Source organism: Cherax quadricarinatus, chromosome 4, assembly GCF_038502225.1.
Source record: "Cherax quadricarinatus isolate ZL_2023a chromosome 4, ASM3850222v1, whole genome shotgun sequence".
NCBI classification, from domain to species: domain Eukaryota; kingdom Metazoa; phylum Arthropoda; class Malacostraca; order Decapoda; family Parastacidae; genus Cherax; species Cherax quadricarinatus.
The window spans coordinates 71148618-71170145 of record NC_091295.1 but is presented as its reverse complement, the minus strand read 5'-3'; the positions used below and the strand labels follow the sequence as shown (position 1 = coordinate 71170145).

Here is a 21528-nt window from a genome sequence, read left to right as displayed (position 1 = left end):
GACATGGAAAGCATATAAATCTATAGGGGAAGGAAGGCGGGGTAGGGGTCGTCCTCAAAAGGGTTGGAGAGAGGGGGTAAAGGAGATTTTGTGGGCAAGGGGCTTGGACTTCCAGCAAGCGTGCGTGAGCGTGTTAGATAGGAGTGAATGGAGACGAATGGTACTTGGGACCTGACGATCTGTTGGAGTGTGAGCAGGGTAATATTTAGTGAAGGGATTCAGGGAAACCGGTTATTTTCATATAGTCGGACTTGAGTCCTGGAAATGGGAAGTACAATGCCTGCACTTTAAAGGAGGGGTTTGGGATATTGGCAGTTTGGAGGGATATGTTGTGTATCTTTATTATATGTGTATGCTTCTAAACTGTTGTATTCTGAGCACCTCTGCAAAAACAGTGATAATGTGCGAGTGTGGTGAAAGTGTTGAATGATGATGAAAGTATTTTCTTTTTGGGGATTTTCTTTCTTTTTTTTTTTTGGGTCACCCTGCCTCGGTGGGAGACGGCCGACTTGTTGAAAAAAAAAAAAATGACATTACAGTACTATTAATTGCACTACTTACCTTGATCATTGTGTACCCTTAGGCGACGTACTGAAGAAGCACAACAGACCCTTGTCAATGGCCTGCAAGAAAGTGGACTCCATGCATCCCTCTCTATCTCCTCAGCACCTTGCCCAATGTCACACCCCTCCAAGAGGCTGTCAATGCCAGTACCACCTGCAAACTCTATGACAAATAATAATATAAATGGTTTGTTACTTGCTATTTTTATAAAAAAAATTTCCATCAATGATTAGGCAGTCACTAATCCGGTTCCATCGCTAATCCGGCACTAATTTCGGCTAGCGTCTCTGTTGATAGATTAATTAAATTGACAGGTGAACTGCTAAAATGTTTAGAGCAATGCACTTTTATAAGTGAACAAGAAATAATGAACGTTAACATGCTGGATTAGTGATGGTTGACCTGTATCAATAAAACTAGAAAATGATCATGAGGAAACAAAAATTATTGCAATTGGATGTTTCAGTTACAGAACTGTATTAGGGAAATTTTATTTGATGTCCTGCGAGGCTGTAACAAAATATATGGTCAGCCAAATTCCTGAGTGTGATTACTTTTTGTTTTCAGGACATTAAGGAAGCATCTTGAAAGTGATTAGATTAAATTTTGCCTTAAGGTGTCAGTAATGTACTATACCTAATATTTACAAAATTTCTGCATTTTTGGTCATAAAAGGTGTGACTTTTACCCCATAAAAACTAACTCCAAAAAATGTCCTGCATCTTATACAGCTTGTGTAATTGTGGTAGCAGTAGAGTACATATGTATTGCAATGTACTCTAAAAGTTTCAACTAAAACTCCTAAAATTATGATGAGTTAAATGTAAAAGTGCATGAATGATTGTATCTATGAATATATTGTGAATGTTATCTGGAGGAGGTGGATCAGCATTTGAGTCTTATTTACTTTTTGTCATATGTTGTCGCACAACCATATTATTTCAGGATTCATTCTGTGTAGCTTTTAAAATCTCATAATTAAACTAAACATGCACTAGTCATTCTCCTTTTGTCTAAGTTGTCAGGAATTATTTTGTTTTAATACACCAGCTGCCTTCCACCAAGGCAGGGTAACCCAGAGTTTTTACATTTTACATTTAGTAATTTATGCAGGAGAAGGGGTTAATTTTATTGTTTATTTTTACCTTCCAGAATCTTACAGTCGTGAAGTTACTGACAGTGAAAACCAAGTAACAGGATCAGAAGCTAATGGTCCCAGTGGTTTGCATAAAGATGAAATATGCAGAGAATCATTGGCAGAAACAGCTGAGCCTCCTTCCAAGAAGGTTAAGACAGAAAGCAGCTTTGAAGAAAAAGCAGCAGGATCTTCAGAAGAATTATCACAGATTAAGGAAAAGAGTGAGTCTTATAATCTTCCCCCTGATGCTGAGAGCATGGAAGCTGAAGCCATTGAAGACGGTAGTGACAGCAGCAGTAGTAGTAGCAGCAGCAGTAACTCTGATAATGCCAAGACAGAGGTCATGGATTCAAGAGAAGCAGAGGCTACTTGCCAAACAGTGAAAAATAACAAGGAAGCCAAATCATTTCATGATAGACTTGGTCAACAAGTAGGAACCAGTGAGTTTATTAAAGAGGATTCCACTCAACTAACAAAGGACATTAGACACAAAGTTCAGGTTCAGGAAGATACTTCATTGTCATTATCCCCAGAAGTGTGTTCTTCAAACAGTTCCAGTAGAGGTGGAACAAAAAAGCTTGAGGAGCAGATTGACACACCTGGTTCATTATCAACTTCTGTACCAACTAAAAATGCTGAGGGAAGTCCAGATTCTGTCGAAGGCACTTCAGGAATAAATCATCAGCAACAGGAACAGATGAAAGAATCACCTCAGGTAAGGTCTTTTCAGATCCTAATTAACTGTTTTGAAAACTTTTACTGCTGTACATAATTATGTTTACAAATCGTCTTGATATTTCTGAATATTTGCTAGCTAGCCTTTCAATTCTGCCATTTTCCTTACACATAATGTGGAGATAATCAATAGCTAGGATAAAGATAATCCAGTGTTGACAATGGCCAGTAACTAGAATATTAAAGATGATGCAATGTTGATGAATAAAAAAAAACTGTGAAGATGCTTTGGTATGATTCTCCCAGCCTTTAGACTAGCAACCCCATGGATGAAGATTAGTTTAGCCTAGCCCTCTTTGACATAATGTTGACCATGTCCACAATTCAGTAAATAATATACAGGAAGGCCCTGCTTATACAGCAAGTTAGGTTCTGGGCTACTGCTGTAAAGCAAAGATTACTGTAAAGTGAATCATAGCCTGTTTTCACTTTCAAATGTGTATAAAAGCTTGATAACATGTTTACACTATCATATATTCTGAGCAATATAATTAGGCCTAAAAAATGCATATACAGTACACACATTACTTTAAAATATTTTTGTCCTTAGCTTATAATGAGTGGTGAACATATTTCTTGTAGGAAGAATGGGCATAATTGAGGCAGAATGGATATGATTGTAGGAAGAATGGGTACAATTGTAGGAAGGATGAATATAATTGTAGGAAGAATGGGTATAATTGAGGAAGAATGGGTATAATTGAGGAAGAATGGATATGATTCTAGGAAGAATGGGTGCAATTGTAGGAAGGATGAATATAATTGTAGGAAGAATGGGTATAATTGAGGCAGAATGGATATGATTCTAGGAAGAATGGGTACAATTGTAGGAAGGATGAATATAATTGTAGGAAGAATGGGTATAATTGAGGAAGAATGGGTATAATTGAGGAAGAATGGGTATAATTGAGGAAGAATGGGTATAATTGAGGAAGAATGGGCATAATTGAGGCAGAATGGATATGATTCTAGGAAGAATGGGTGCAATTGTAGGAAGGATGAATATAATTGTAGGAAGAATGGGTATAATTGAGGAAGAATGGGTATAATTGAGGAAGAATGGGTATAATTGAAAACTGGTGTATTAGGGAAACATTGTAAAGTGGGGCCTGCCTGTACATTGTAATATATTGAACCTTGTATGTAAATTTGACTTTAGTTAAAGTTAAATCATCAATATTCTTGTATTACATGACAATATTTATATACTTGTATTCTTCATTAATAATTACACATTGATTTGGAATAAAGTGCTATTATCTCTGAATGAATTATAGTATGCTGTTTCAACACATGGTATTAAAAGGAAAGGTAGGTTTGGAATATCAAAGGAATTTTCAGCATTTTGTTAACCTTAAGATAGAAGATGTGGAAATGATCTTCAACTGAAATGTTTGTAGGAGGCACAAAAACAAATGTTTGTAGGAGGCACAAAAACAAATGTTTGTAGGAGGCACAAAAACAAATGTTTGTAGGAGGCACAAAAACAAATGTTTGTAGGAGGCACAAAAACAAATGGTTGTAGGAGGCACAAAAACAAATGGTTGTAGGAGGCACAAAAACAAATGTTTGTAGGAGGCACAAAAACAAATGGTTGTAGGAGGCACAAAAACAAATGGTTGTAGGAGGCACAAAAACAAATGGTTGTAGGAGGCACAAAAACAAATGAAAGACATTTACTGAAGTAATGGAAGTCACTAGCAAATATAAGGAATATTAGAAACTAGCTTCATTAAGCTATGTGCTTGACAAGGCTTAACCATGTGTATAGTGATTGCTATGTAGGCTTGTGAACAAATAGCAATACTCTAGAATCTAGATGATCAATGCAGCAAGGAGTTCAGGGCTTCTTTTTGATTATAATAATAATAATGCAGCAAGGATACCTGACTTTGAGTCAGGCTTTGTTAAAGTTAAAAGAGTTCTTTAAATTCCTTATAGATAATATAGTGTATTGAGCTTTTCTCTATTCTTTGCTTAATATGGTAACTTACGTATAATAAGACACACTGAGAGAGTGGAGAAAAATCCTTCCTCCATAAGCCATGCATGTCATAAGAGGCAGCTAAAATGCCTTGAGCAAAGGGCTAGTAACCCCTTCTTCTTGTATAAATTACTAAATGTTAAAAAAAAAAAAAAAAGGAACTTTCGTTTCTTTTTTTGGGGTCGCCCGGCCTTGATGGGTGACGGCCATTGTTACAAAAACAATGTATAACAAGGCTCATTTAAAACCCTGTTAGTAAGAGTATTTTTATTTATAAAGTTATAAGATGAAAAGAGGTCAACATAAGGGAGGTGCCTTGATCCAAGGAACTGGGCCTATTCTTCCCTTTGTAGACTGAGACTAATCATCTCTCATTTCTCAGAGGCTATAAGACCCTTATGGGTTTAGTGCTTCACCACTTTATTATAATATTAATATGAAATAAGGTCTCTTAGTGCATATTTCAAACAGTGTTATGTTGTGCAAATTAGTTATTTTGTAGAATAAATATTTTTTAGCACTCTGGCTGTCTCCCACCAAGGAAGAGTGACCAAAGAAAGGAAACATCCACCATAATTCAGTAGCTTTCTTGGCAGAAGTGCACAACCATCAAACCGGAACATTCCCACTCCTTCAGAGGGTAGACACTGTGCTTCTCTCCTCCAGGACTCGAGTCCAGCTAACCAGTTTGCTTAAATCCCTTCATAAATGTTATCTTGCTCATACTTCAACAGCATGTCAAGCCACTTCTCACTCAGCTTCTCTAACACATTCACACACAAGCCTGATGGATGCTCAGGCATAAAATAACATTTTTTTTTCCACAGGGAGGTGAAGAAATATGGCATTTCAGATTTGCACCAATGTTCTTGTCCAGTTTTTAAAATGTACAAAAATATCAAAATTTGGTAAGACTTAAACTTCATGCCAATTTTCTCATTTTATAACACACCTACCATGTGCCATCAAGGCAGGGTGACCTAAAGAGGATAACTAAACTTTTTCTTATTATATTTTGTAATTGTTTCTGTATTGTGTATATTTAATTATTTTTACACAGCTTTTGTTTTGTGTTTCTTGTTAATGAGTAATGCTGTCTTTTTTCTTTGAACATGTATTACCTTACATTTCAGAAGTGATCCATGTAGGTGCTGTCCTCATGCACTTGATCTGTTAATTCCCTGGACAGTTAGCTTTTTCTAGCCTTTATCTTCTTCATTTTTATTGCAATCATGCCATGTCTCGTACTGTCACTGCTTACACTGAGCCTTGCTAGTGGTTTCTCTTTTTTAATCTTTTATTATATCATTGTTGAAATCAGCCCCCATAATTTTCACTCGTATTTTTATTTATTTCAATAACTAAGTGGAGATGTTCATTGTCGGGAATGTGTGAGAAGATTGTGTATGCACCATGTGGAAAATGGCACGCATAGTGTAGATAAGTATGAAGGTGATTTTCTTTAAGCTTAATGTAGACCTTCTTTTTGTATAAGATATGCATTAAAATAGTAGTTGTAGATATGTTGTAGTATGTTATCAATAATCTTTACTTGTATTTTTAGGATGAAAGAGAAGGAAGTTCAGAAGCAGCAGCTGCTGCGGAAAACAGCAGCAGGAGTGATTCTGTACGTGTATCAGAGAGTACTTCTATACAGGAAGATCAAAGTATTAACAGTCATGAAGCTGACAGCACTTCCCAAGCACATAACAACACTGTATTAAACAAGCCTGCAACATCAGCTGTTGCAACATCGCTCTCAGCCATCTCTTCTCCATCTCCATCTACAGACCCCTCCTTACCTACAGCCCCTGATCCTTCAGTTGCTCCATCCATATCCTCACCTCCAGATACAGCAGCTCATACCACCTCACCAACTCTATCTACATCTGCCTCATCTCCTACAGCAGTTTCTGCAAGCACCTCATCCCCTGTACATGGTAGTCCAGAGCCAACCGTAGACACTGCTACTACCGCCTCAGCTTCTTCCAGTAGTTCACCATCATCAGATTCAACAGTTGATCAAGAACCAGATAATACCTCCTCAGATAGTCCAATAGTTGAAATCAATATTAAAAATGAAAAGGATAATGGTAATGTAAGTTGCTCAAGTTCTCAGCCTGAAGAGTCTGAAATAAAGAGCCAACTAATGAAATAATTATAAAATTAGTTTAAAATACATATTAGCATATTTTTATATAAATTTATTTTACACAGCTGTACCTGCCATTCAGACAGTTATTACACAAGATATTTTGTATCTAAGTTTGGGAACGACACTGGTTTATAGATTTATGGCAATTTCCTGACTTTCCTTACAAATTTATTTCTTTGTAAAGACAATAGTTATGAGGTAATTTTATTTTTTAATATTGCAAGTCATCTCATTAAAGTGTGATAAAGGTAGCCTTTTCTTTTATACATGGGTATGTGTTTGATGAACATATCTGTGAATTAATTTTTTTTTTACAGTTTTCATGGGGAATCTACGGATTTGACTTGAAAGCAAATGCAAAAGGAAAGATGCTTGCCACATTGTGTACAATAGTCATTTATTGCCCTCAGTTAAGTATCCTAGGTGTATCAGTATGGTATTTGGTACGAGATTTATGTCTTTTCCTTTGTTATTTTTGAGACATTGGAGAAACAGAATTTACAGTAATGTAGGATTGGTGTGAAGCAAAAACAATTACAGTAATGTAACACTGGTGTGTGGTACGTGTTTATTCCATTAGTATTCTTTAGAAACTGGGGATGTACTTAGTTCTCTAGGTAGATTACTTTTGATAGACCTAACCTAAGAACTGTAATATAATTATCTTAGAGACAGTAAAGTAGTAGATTTACACTTCCCTATGAATGATCATCAGTGTAACAGTTGGGGAAGCATTTTACAGTTTACCAGGCCAAGAGATGGAACTTTGTTAATCAGGGATTGGCAAGAAAATAGAATGTATTGACTTTAGCATTCATCACCGAATTGTGCCACAGCTGTTAGATTTTTTGCTGAAATTAACAGATACTTTTATATATTTATACGACAACTGATGGCTTCCTGCCATGATTTTACCTGGTATATTTCCAATGCTGGACCCTGGATAGTTACCTACGATGTTTGTTGTGTATAATATTGAATAGTACTGAACCTGTTCACTATTTATCCACATTGCTAGTAAATTAGTGGGGGCTGGTAGAAGACAGTTTATCGCAATAATACTTTTTTGAGGGTACTTTAATACTCGGAAAGAGCACTTCAATTTGCTTGAAGGGTATTATACTGTAGAAGTGATCCATTGGTGCATTGCTGGTACAGTAAGGTGATTCTTGAGGAGTTGCAAAATACGTGCTCTCAACTTTTCTCAGTTTCACGTTTGATGGAAAGGTGATTTATATACTATATAGGTTCTTATATAAAATATCCTTATATAAAAGATTCTGGTTCTTAGAACAGTCAGATATTTAGGTACTGTTAGTGGTTGTATTCTAAAAATTGTTTCCTCTATTGCATTGCTTTAATCTGCTGCTGAGTATATCTGAGACCCTTTCCTCTAATGCTTTGCAGTCTTTGTTGTCTTGACTGTCTAAAACTAGCTCTTGTCAATTAAAATTCATTCCACTTTCTGTGCAGTTTTGCAGAAGTTTGTTTATGTATCTGTTTAAGTGTATTGAAAGCATGATATTTTATTTTCCTCTTTTTATTTTTTAATGAATAAAGAACTAAATATTTTAAACAAAATTGCATTAATATTGAACTTAGATACTTCATGAGCCTTGCAGTTCAAATTGACAAGGGACAGTTGTGAACTGCTGTGGATGACAGAGAAGTAAATGCAAAAGTGACAAAAACATTAAAGAAGAGGTTCTCAAATTTACTCAGCAGCTAGTTAAATGTGTAGATAAAGGAGAGAGTTTTTGACTTAGCAATATTTTACTGCTTTGAGGTTCTAATGTGTTATTTGATTTACATAAAATTTCGTGGTTGTTTTCTAGTCAAATATGAAACAAAAAGTTGGGAGCATGTATTCCGTAACATCTCGAAATAATAACAACGATAATGTATAGGTTGTGCTCCAGAGAAGTGTACATGTGCAAGTTGTGTTCCATGAATGTACAGAATACTTGTAAAGGTTGTGCTCCAAGACTATGCACAGGTTGTTATCCCAGTGTACATGTTTGTACAGGTTAGGTCCCAAGGATACATGCCTGTACATTTTATGATCCAAGGATACCTGCCTGTACAGGTTAGGTGACAAGGATGCATGCCTCTACAGGTTATGAAAGGATATATTCTTGTATAGGGTGGGTCCTGTGGATATATTCCTGTACAGATTATGATCAAGTTATACCTGCCTGTACAGGTTAGGTTCCAAGGATACATGCATGTATAGGTTTTGTTCCAAAAATACAAGCTTGTACAGGTTAGGTCTCAAGGGTGCTTGTACAGGTTAGGTCCTCCTAAAAATAATTGCCTGTACAGGTTGTGATCCTAGTATATTGGGCTAAGAAATTACATATAAAGTGTGGAGTACAGTGATGTATGATCAGATTGTATTATTTCATAAAGTTTGGAAATGTTAAGGAAGTTCCCAGGTCCAACTGTGCTACTATCTGGCTATATAGTCAAATGTCTCTACTTTGATAATCTTCTCAACTTAAAAAAAAAAAAAAACATCATTTATTGACATACAAAATTTTAATGATCATAATCTTTAAAAACATAGTTTGATTTATTTTCCATCTGGAATGTACGTTTTATAGAGAAATATCCAATAAAAATTAAGCCAATGCATGAATGTCATTTACCTACTTATTCAAGCAATTATATTGCAGGTATGGTTTTACTGAAGCAAGTAAAAGTTGTGAGCTTTATTAACTTGTTCTCATTTATGTAGATACATAGCAAACTGGTGGGCATTGGTTACCCACAAGTTATTTTGGAGGAAATAAAATAGCATGCCTTTGTTCTTATTTGGCATGGAATGACCAGCATGGGTTGGTGCAGCATTTTTGTGGATATACAGTAGAGTAGAATGCTTATATCTCCCTTTCCCTTCAAGAGAGGTGCTGTATGACCCTTCCAGGCACTATGACCCTTCCAGGGTCATACAATCATTTAGTTCTGATTGTAGTAATATTCAAGGGAGGTGATTAATACAAAGAATGTGAACTATTCCTTTCCTTGGATTGAACCAGCCTCCCATTCTCCTGGCACTGTGACCCCATGGGTTTAGGTTTCCCCCATGACTGTAATATCCTCTTTTTCTATGAGAGGGTAGTGCCTTGATGGGAATTTTTTTTCCTTAATGATTTAGAGCTACCGTCCCCTTCCTTCAACCCGTAAACGGTCCAAATACAGTGGACCCCCGGTTAACGATATTTTTTCACTCCAGAAGTATGTTCAGGTGCCAGTACTGACCGAATTTGTTCCCATAAGAAATATTGTGAAGTAGATTAGTCCATTTCAGACCCCCAAACATACACGTACAAACGCACTTACATAAATACACTTGCATAATTGGTCGCATTCGGAGGTAATCGTTATGCGGGGGTCCACTGTATATACATGTATGTCGTGCCTAATAGGTAAAACTGGTCAATTAGCAAGAGCTCATTTAAAATAAAGTCCTTTCTAAAATGTTCTCTTATACATTTAAAGATATATTTTCTTTTCATTAATGTTAATGTAAAAATTTATAATTTTGCACCAAAAGAATCTTAGAAAACTTACCTATTATTATAAGCGCAATTTATTTTAGCCTAATCCAGCTAAATATATTTTAGATAAGTTTACAATAATTTAATACTAAACAAACACAATGAAATATATTTTTTTTTTCGTTAGGTTCAGAATGATTTTTGCGAAATTATTGCATGCACAAATTTTTGCTTGTCTTATATGGCAAGATGAACGTTGCTGTTAAAGCCAATGTTGGTGAGGGGCTCTTGATTTAGGGAATTGGATCTGTGCTCCAGTTCCCCGAATTAAGCCTGAATGCCTTCCACAACATCCCCCCCCAGGTGCTGTATAATCCTCCGGGTTTAGCGCTTCCCCCTTGATTGTAATAATAATAATATTAAAGCCAAGATTGCAAGTTTTACATATTTGGCACGACATATATATATATGTTCTCTCCCGTAGTGCCCCAAATTTTTTGAGAAAAAAAAATAGCTGTTTTTTAATAGGAAAAAAGAGCATATGGTACCCAGGCATCCCCTATTATTTTAATATGGCGCACACCCATTCTCATGTCTAGGCGACTTAGGCTTATCGTGGCAATGTTGAATGTATGACAAAACGTATATATACGTTTGGGGCACTAGCGGTAAAAACGTATATACATGTATATGTTTGGACCGTTTATGGGTTAATCAAATTTGATGACCTCCCACCCTATAAGTGTTTGACAGCGCTATATGACCCTTGTGGGTTCAGTATTTGTTTTTTTATTATAATACAAGTGTTTGACCCCTCACAGATTTAGCACTTGCTTTCCCATTAATAAAATAGAGATTGTAGGAGTGAGGAAGAGCCAGTTGTGAGTGTGGGGGAAGTTCGTGAGGCAGTAGGTAAAATGAAAGGGGGTAAGGCAGCCGGGATTGATGGGATAAAGATAGAAATGTTAAAAGCAGGTGGGGATATAGTTTTGGAGTGGTTGGTGCAATTATTTAATAAATGTATGGAAGAGGGTAAGGTACCTAGGGATTGGCAGAGAGCATGCATAGTTCCTTTGTATAAAGGCAAAGGGGATAAAAGAGAGTGCAAAAATTATAGGGGGATAAGTCTGCTGAGTATACCTGGTAAAGTGTATGGTAGAATTATTATTGAAAGAATTAAGAGTAAGACGGAGAATAGGATAGCAGATGAACAAGGAGGCTTTAGGAAAGGTAGGGGGTGTGTGGACCAGGTGTTTACAGTGAAACATATAAGTGAACAGTATTTAGATAAGGTTAAAGAGGTCTTTGTGGCATTTATGGATTTGGAAAAGGCATATGACAGGGTGGATAGGGGGGCAATGTGGCAGATGTTGCAAGTGTATGGTGTAGGAGGTAGGTTACTGAAAGCAGTGAAGAGTTTTTACGAGGATAGTGAGGCTCAAGTTAGAGTATGTAGGAAAGAGGGAAACTATTTCCCAGTAAAAGTAGGCCTTAGACAAGGATGTGTGATGTCACCGTGGTTGTTTAATATATTTATAGATGGGGTTGTAAGAGAAGTAAATGCGAGGGTCTTGGCAAGAGGCGTGGAGTTAAAAGATAAAGAATCACACACAAAGTGGGAGTTGTCACAGCTGCTCTTTGCTGATGACACTGTGCTCTTGGGAGATTCTGAAGAGAAGTTGCAGAGATTGGTGGATGAATTTGGTAGGGTGTGCAAAAGAAGAAAATTAAAGGTGAATACAGGAAAGAGTAAGGTTATGAGGATAACAAAAAGATTAGGTGATGAAAGATTGAATATCAGATTGGAGGGAGAGAGTATGGAGGAGGTGAATGTATTCAGATATTTGGGAGTGGACGTGTCAGCGGATGGGTCTATGAAAGATGAGGTGAATCATAGAATTGATGAGGGAAAAAGAGTGAGTGGTGCACTTAGGAGTCTGTGGAGACAAAGAACTTTGTCCTTGGAGGCAAAGAGGGGAATGTATGAGAGTATAGTTTTACCAACGCTCTTATATGGGTGTGAAGCATGGGTGATGAATGTTGCAGCGAGGAGAAGGCTGGAGGCAGTGGAGATGTCATGTCTGAGGGCAGTGTGTGGTGTAAATATAATGCAGAGAATTCATAGTTTGGAAGTTAGGAGGAGGTGCGGGATTACCAAAACTGTTGTCCAGAGGGCTGAGGAGGGGTTGTTGAGGTGGTTCGGACATGTAGAGAGAATGGAGCGAAACAGAATAACTTCAAGAGTGTATCAGTCTGTAGTGGAAGGAAGGCGGGGTAGGGGTCGGCCTAGGAAAGGTTGGAGGGAGGGGGTAAAGGAGGTTTTGTGTGCGAGGGGCTTGGACTTCCAGCAGGCATGCGTGAGCGTGTTTGATACGAGTGAATGGAGACAAATGGTTTTTAATACTTGACGTGCTGTTGGAGTGTGAGCAAAGTAACATTTATGAAGGGGTTCAGGGAAACCGGCAGGCCGGACTTGAGTCCTGGAGATGGGAAGTACAGTGCCTGCACTCTGAAGGAGGGGTGTTAATGTTGCAGTTTAAAAACTGTAGTGTAAAGCACCCTTCTGGCAAGACAGTGATGGAGTGAATGATGGTGAAAGTTTTTCTTTTTCGGGCCACCCTGCCTTGGTGGGAATCGGCCAGTGTGATAATAAAATAAGATTACATGAGTAGTATAAGCTGGTGTTTTACTGTTAATAATACCAAGCCTGGACCCACTGGAGCTGTATAGTCCTTGTGGCTTAGCGCTTCTTTTTGATTATAATAAAATAATGGACCCACTGGAGGTATTAATCACTGAAGACATTGGGTGGTTGAAAGAGAAGTTGGACGTGATGGAACTCATCTACAAGGATGTGTTGAATTGTTGATTTTTAATTTGGTGACAGAGCTGTCATCTACAATCCCCTAAAAGATGCCTTGATGTCAGTGAGGGGATTTTAATTCAGAGAACTGAACATAACCTTCCTTCCCTTGTATCAAACCTGATTGCCTTCTATTCCCCCATGTGCTGCATGACCTTCCAGGATTACCACTCTTCTGTGAATGTAATAAAATAATAATAACTACTCTCCTGTGACTAATAAGAAAAGGTGCCTGCATTTCGATTTTAGCAGAAAAGTGATTACTGGTAAGTTAGTTAGTTTAGGCACAGGTACACACAAGTACAATTATCATATATAGTAAGGGTTTAGTACTTGGTTTTGATTATGATAGTAATAACATACATGTAAATTACCTAGGATAAGCCAAAAAAGTCAGACAGGTTCCTTTATTATACAGTATGACACTTATGGGTTAAATGCCTCTCCCTGATTAAAAAAAAATCAGTACATAATCTTGATGATAACAGCATAAAGGAGCTGAAAGAAACTTCACCAGGCCCGGTGGCCTGGTGGCTAAAGCTCCCGCTTCACACACGGAGGGCCCGGGTTCGATTCCCGGCGGGTGGAAACATTTGACACGTTTCCTTACACCTGTTGTCCTGTTCACCTAGCAGCAAATAGGTACCTGGGTGTTAGTCGACTGGTGTGGGTCGCATCCTGGGGGACAAGATTAAGGACCCCAATGGAAATAAGTTAGACAGTCCTCGATGACGCACTGACTTTCTTGGGTTATCCTGGGTGGCTAACCCTCCGGGGTTAAAAATCCGAACGAAATCTTAATCTCTACAGTGTATAAAATGTAGCTTATATGTTAGTAAGATATTGTGACTGGTGGCAAAACCTCTCACTTCACACGCTGAGTGTCCAGGTTCGATTCCTGGCAAGGATGGAAACTTTGGGTGTGTTTCCTTACACCTGTTGTTCATGTTCACCCATCAGTAAAAATTGGTTCCTGGGTGTTAGCTGACTGGTGTGGGTCGCATCCTGGGGAAAAACTGACCAAATTTCTGGGAAATGTTGTGCATAACAAGGAACTTTCTATATAGTAGAATGTCACTGATGTCAGTTATGTTCTGTATACCTTGTACATGTACTGGTAGTAAATTATAATATTAAACAAAGCCACTAGTATACATGTGCATTTCGCTACGTAAGTTTATTTAGGTACAGGAACACAGACAGTTACATAAATTAGTAAGTTTATAAATACAGTTACATAGATTATCATACATAGCAGCATATGTGTAGATAGGTATGTATACCTTGTACATGTACTAGTATACCTTGTACATGTACTAGTATACCTTGTACATGTACTAGTATACCTTGTACATGTACTTGTATACCTTGTACATGTACTTGTATACCTTGTACATGTACTTGTATACCTTGTACATGTACTTACCTTGTATACCTTGTACATGTACTAGTATACCTTGTACATGTACTAGTATACCTTGTACATGTACTAGTATACCTTGTACATGTACTTGTATACCTTGTACATGTACTTGTATACCTTGTACATGTACTAGTATACCTTGTACATGTACTAGTATACCTTGTACATGTACTAGTATACCTTGTACATGTACTTGTATACCTTGTACATGTACTTGTATACCTTGTACATGTACTAGTATACCTTGTACATGTACTAGTATACCTTGTACATGTACTTGTATACCTTGTACATGTACTAGTATACCTTGTACATGTACTTGTATACCTTGTACATGTACTAGTATACCTTGTACATGTACTTGTATACCTTGTACATGTACTAGTATACCTTGTACATGTACTAGTATACCTTGCACATGTACTAAGGTATACCTTGTACATGTACTAGTATACCTTGTACATGTACTAGTATACCTTGTACATGTACTAGTATACCTTGTACATGTACTAGTATACCTTGTACATGTACTAGTATACCTTGTACATGTACTTGTATACCTTGTACATGTACTAGTATACCTTGTACATGTACTTGTATACCTTGTACATGTACTAGTATACCTTGTACATGTACTTGTATACCTTGTACATGTACTTGTATACCTTGTACATGTACTAGTATACCTTGTACATGTACTAGTATACCTTGTACATGTACTAGTATACCTTGTACATGTACTAGTATACCTTGTACATGTACTTGTATACCTTGTACATGTACTAGTATACCTTGTACATGTACTTGTATACCTTGTACATGTACTTGTATACCTTGTACATGTACTAGTATACCTTGTACATGTACTAGTATACCTTGTACATGTACTTGTATACCTTGTACATGTACTTGTATACCTTGTACATGTACTAGTATACCTTGTACATGTACTAGTATACCTTGTACATGTACTAGTATACCTTGTACATGTACTTGTATACCTTGTACATGTACTTGTATACCTTGTACATGTACTTGTATACCTTGTACATGTACTTGTATACCTTGTACATGTACTAGTATACCTTGTACATGTACTAGTATACCTTGTACATGTACTAGTATACCTTGTACATGTACTAGTATACCTTGTACATGTACTTGTATACCTTGTACATGTACTTATACCTTGTATACCTTGTACATGTACTTGTATGTACCTTGTACATGTACTTGTATACCTTGTACATGTACTAGTATACCTTGTACATGTACTAGTATACCTTGTACATGTACTAGTATACCTTGTACATGTACTAGTATACCTTGTACATGTACTAGTATACCTTGTACATGTACTTGTATACCTTGTACATGTACTTGTATACCTTGTACATGTACTAGTATACCTTGTACATGTACTAGTATACCTTGTACATGTACTAGTATACCTTGTACATGTACTAGTATACCTTGTACATGTACTAGTATACCTTGTACATGTACTAGTATACCTTGTACATGTACTAGTATACCTTGTACATGTACTAGTATACCTTGTACATGTACTTGTATACCTTGTACATGTACTAGTATACCTTGTACATGTACTAGTATACCTTGTACATGTACTTGTATACCTTGTACATGTACTAGTATACCTTGTACATGTACTTGTATACCTTGTACATGTACTAGTATACCTTGTACATGTACTAGTATACCTTGTACATGTACTAGTATACCTTGTACATGTACTAGTATACCTTGTACATGTACTAGTATACCTTGTACATGTACTAGTATACCTTGTACATGTACTTGTATACCTTGTACATGTACTAGTATACCTTGTACATGTACTAGTATACCTTGTACATGTACTAGTATACCTTGTACATGTACTTGTATACCTTGTACATGTACTTGTATACCTTGTACATGTACTTGTATACCTTGTACATGTACTAGTATACCTTGTACATGTACTAGTATACCTTGTACATGTACTAGTATACCTTGTACATGTACTGGTATACCTTGTACATGTACTGGTATACCATGTACATGTACTGGTATACCTTGTACATGTACCAGTATACCTTGTGTATGTACTTGTATACCTTGTACATGTACTTGTATACCTTGTACATGTACCAGTATACCTTGTACATGTATACCTTGTACATGTACTTGTATACCTTGTACATGTACTTGTATACCTTGTACATGTACTAGTATACCTTGTACATGTACTTGTATACCTTGTACATGTACTTGTATACCTTGTACATGTACTTGTATACCTTGTACATGTACTAGTATACCTTGTACATGTACTTGTATACCTTGTACATGTACTAGTATACCTTGTACATGTACTAGTATACCTTGTACATGTACTAGTATACCTTGTACATGTACTAGTATACCTTGTACATGTACTAGTATACCTTGTACATGTACTAGTATACCTTGTACATGTACTAGTATACCTTGTACATGTACTTGTATACCTTGTACATGTACTAGTATACCTTGTACATGTACTTGTAAAGTAAGTAAGTAAGTAAGTAAATTTATTCAGGTATACACAAATACAGTTACATAGAATTATCATACATAGCAGCATATGTGTAGAGAACCTAGGATAACCCAAAAAAGTCAGACAGAGTGACTTATTTCCATTGGGGTCCTTTTACCTTATTATTATAATATAAAGGTTATAATATTTTCTTATTATTCTATAATGAAGATAACATCTTATTATCATACTAAAAAGACTATCTACTACACGAGGGTCATTAAGACTATCTACAATACGAGGGTCATTACTAGGAATATCTACAATACGGTAAAATTTACACGTATTTTAGCTAAAAAATAGAAAATCATTCCCCTCCCTTTCTGTAGTTACATTCATCAGACACCTTTTGGCAGTCTTCTTGAACTGGTTCATGCTATGACTGGCTTTGACATGTGCGGGTAGTCTGTTCCATTCCTTTATTGCTGTACAATAAAAGGTGTTTGAAGCCTGGCCACTGACTGTGGGTACTACAAAGTTGTGCTCTCTCCCCCTAGTACTATGATTGCTTTGGTTCCCAACCTTGACAAAATTGACAGCAAGATATTCTGGACACTGTTTGTGAGCAATTTTATAAACATGATTTAGCTTCAGTTGTTTTACTCTGTCTTCAACATTCAGCATATCCAACTGCTGTAATTCATCCTGGCCTACATGTTCTCTTGGTCCCAGCCCCAGGATGAATCTTACGATTTTGTTCTGGGTGATTTGCAGTCTATCTTTCAGTTTTTTTGTCAAGGCAGAGTACCAAGAAGAGCAAGCGTAATCCATATGGCATTGTATAAGGGCTAGACATAGGGTCCTGCGAGCCTCAGTAGGTAGACACTGTGCTTGTCTATACAGGAACTTCAGTCTGGCATTCGCTTTCTTTACTACACTGTTCCCTATCAATTCTCCTGACATGCATGGGTCAAAGGGGATTCCCAAATATTTTACTGATGAAACCAAAGTGATGGGCTCCCCATTACACTGAACATTAAAATTATTTACCCTTCTCAGTTTATGTTTCGTGCCAAAGAGAATGGCTTCAGTTTTCCCTAGGTGTAATGATAGTTTGTTGTCTACTAACCATTTGCTGCAGGACTCCAGTTCCAGTGTTAAAACATTAGCAATATCTTGTGGGTCTTTACCTGACACTAACAGAGCACTGTCATCTGCATACAGTAGGAGTTTGCACTTGACACTGATAGGCATATCATTGACATAACATAAGAATAATAAGGGACCCAGAATACTACCTTGGGGAACTCCACATGTTATCGGCAGGGGTTCTGATTCTGTTTTGTTGATTTTGACTATTTGTCTCCTGTTGCTAAGGTAGGACTTAAACCAGTCTACAGAACCTATACCGATAGCTTGAAGTTTATTACATAATATATTGTGGTTGACAGTATCGAAGGCCTTTTGCAGGTCTAAGGTTACCATACCTATGAGGTTCCCCTTTGACATTTCAGTTCTCAGGTAATCCATCAGATTAATAAGGGAGGTGTCGGTTGAGTAGGATCTTCTAAAGCCCGATTGATAGCTATGGAGAATGTTGTTGTCATTAAGGTACTTAACTACTTGAGAATACACCGCCCTCTCTAGAATTTTAGATATTATACTGAGTATACTAACAGGCCTATAGTTGCTTACATCAGACCTACTATTTTTCTTGAAGATAGGAGTAACTCTGGCCTCCTTGAACCCCTCCGGTACGGTATTAGTGGTGATTGATAGATTTATTATGTGAGCAATAGGGATTGACAGTTCAGAAGCACCATCTTTTAGGAACTTAGACGGGATGTTATCAGGGCCTGTGCTCTTAGTTGGGTTTAACCTGCTTAGTTCTTTTTGAATAAAGTCATGAGATACACTTACTAGTTGACAACTGTTTGGGGTTACCCCTTTATTGGTATAGTATGTTTGAAACTTATCAGAGTCTGTGTTAAAGGTATTTGATGCAGCTGGTAGTTTACTTACTAGTGTTGATGCAACAGATGTGTAGTAGGAATTAAAGCAATTTGCCACCTTAGATGTTTCGTGGCATACCTCATTATCGATAGTGAGTACTATGTTAGACCTATCTACTGGCTTATGGCTATACCCCAACTGTTTTAGTTGTTGCCAGAGCTTTCTGGGGTTATGCTTATACTCTTCAATTTTTGAGCAGTAGTGCTTTGCCTTTGCTCCTTTTATAAGTCTCTGTACTCTGTTCCTCACCCTTTGGAATTCATTTAGTGCTGCAATATCCTGTCTGTTTGCTTTAAATCTTTTTAGCAGCTGGTCTCTGAATTTCATATTATCTAATATCTCAGTAGTCATCCAGGGTTCAGTTCTTCGTTTAATCCTAACCTCTTTAACTGGTGCAATATTATCAAGGATGGTAGTGAACATTGTTTTGAATTTTTCCCAGGCATCGTTTACGTCCGTGCAACTTGTTATCTCTGTCCAGTCACAATTGTGTAGCCTATTTACCAGTGTTTCTTTACTGTAGTTTCTAGTTGACCTCATTTTTATTGTCCTGTGTAGGCCTATCCTATCCCTAGTGATTTTCCTGGTGCAGTAAATGATGAAATGATCACTAAGACCTGTGGTAATGACGCCTGACTGACTAATGTTCTCAGAGCGGTTACAAAGTATGTGGTCAATTAGGGTGGCTGAGAACTGTGTGATCCGGGTTGGTGTATTAATTAGTTGAGTGTAACTATTTAATCCTAGAATTTGCTTATACCTTTTGCATAGCCCGTTATTTTGCTGCTGAAAACAGATATTGAAGTCGCCCAGTATTATTGTCTCGCAATTGTTTTCAACTCCGGACAAGACTCTGGAAAAGTCTTCTAAGAACTGGTCCTGGGTAGGAGGGCGGTAACTAGTTCCTACTAAGATGGGTTTGGTCTTGGGAAGCAGCACTTCAAACCATAGAATCTCCAGTTTATTGTTATTTAAATCAGGTCTTGGGTTGTAAGCTAAGTCATTTCTAATGTAGGCACATACTCCACCACCCTTTCTGTTCCTATCTAAGCGTTTTATATTGTAACCTTCTATTTTGACCTCGTCGTCAGTCACCGTATCATCCAACCAAGATTCAGAGATGGTTATAACTGCCGCCCTAATTTTGTTAGCTAGAATCCTAATCTCTGCCAATTTAGGAAGAAGTGATCTTGCATTGACATGAATAAAGTGAAGGCCTGTTTTCATAAAACAATCATAATCATCAATATATGGCAATGGGTCATTTGTATTAAAATTAGGTAAATCAATGTCATCACTGCTAAAGGGTAACTGTGCCAAAGTGCATTTGTTACACACAAAATGAATTCTGGCACCGTTGCTATAATTGTACATACATCCATCATGCACCCACCCCTTACACATTTTACATAAGGTGCCTTTTCTGTTTTTCATGCGTACTTTAGTACAGTGTATGCACCTGTTTGGTAGTGTTTGAGATAATAATGGCTGTATTGTCTCACATTGACCTATGTATGCATTACATATGGAGTTAAGGTTATCATCCCTAGCTACTAGACCGTCATTATTGCCGTCATTTATCTGTCTGTTTTGCCTCTGCACAATAGTTTGAGGTCCTGGATTAATTTGGATATCACCACTTAAGAGCGCTACAATAAGAGCTGTGTGCCACTGTTTTTGTTTGGGTATGCGGTGTTGCCATACCTTGCGGCGATAGTGACATTTACTTTTCTGGTAGGATGGCAACTGTTGGGCTTTTACTGTCCAGGGCGCTGTTACTCCATTCACCTTTTCCAGCCCCCATGACTGATTTCTTTCTTCATGGAATTGAAGAAGAAATATAAATATAATTATGGCAGCCTGTACCCCCTAATGCCTGCCATTTTCACTCTTCGCTCTTTTACTCATATACAATAATATTTATTTCTCTTTTCCAGTCCCTAGTACACTTAGTATCTGCTTTAATTACACTGAATTACTAGTAAAATTTCCTCTTCAAAACCCTCTTCACTGCTCACTTTTCCCTTAACTTCACAAAACCCTTACAGTTAACCTCTTCAAAACCCTCTTCACTGCTCACTTTTCCCTTAACTTCACAACACCCTTACATTTAACCCCTTATTACACCCTCCCCTACCCACCTCACTTCACAGTCTGGCTTCACCAATTAACTTCTAACTCCTTTCCATTCTGGTAGACCAGAAAGGTTTAATCAATGGTTTTATCCTTCCAAATCCCCCTCAATTCCATTTATCGGGGGTTGTGTCGTGTTGTTGTCTCCTGACCTGTTTTGCTGACTCAGCCATTTTTAAAACACTGAGGGGAGTAACACCACCTGACTTTCCTTGAGTTTATAGATATATTTGGCTTTTTCTGCTATGATTCTCTCACTGTACACTGGTCAGCTGAATATAGGTCAGCTACTAAAACATTAACCTTGACTATTTAACTATTCACTTCTTTCCCACGACTGGCACTGAGGGATAACCGTCCTATACCTTGGAGTTTTGTACTGTTGATTTGACGATGTCTCCTGTGTTTCCCTCTCGTTAGCACTGGTACAGGTGATATGATGGTGGTACAGATATGATGCTACTGTCAACAGATGAACGTCAGTAAAGATTAGAAT

The 21528-nt window shown here is 37.3% G+C and overlaps 1 protein-coding gene across 1 annotated transcript in view; it reads left to right on the top strand.

Annotated features, from left to right (window-relative positions):
* Positions 1 to 9206, top strand: part of LOC128684489 (serine/threonine-protein phosphatase 4 regulatory subunit 2-like) — a 29712-nt gene extending 20506 nt beyond the window's left edge. Inside the window, exons 5-7 of the mRNA XM_070097632.1 lie at positions 584 to 750; positions 1717 to 2417; positions 5986 to 9206. Of these exons, the coding sequence (XP_069953733.1) occupies positions 584 to 750; positions 1717 to 2417; positions 5986 to 6579 (1462 nt within the window). The 3' untranslated portion in view covers positions 6580 to 9206. The remainder of the gene's footprint in view (positions 1 to 583; positions 751 to 1716; positions 2418 to 5985) is intronic.
* Positions 9207 to 21528: the final 12322 nt, after the last annotated feature.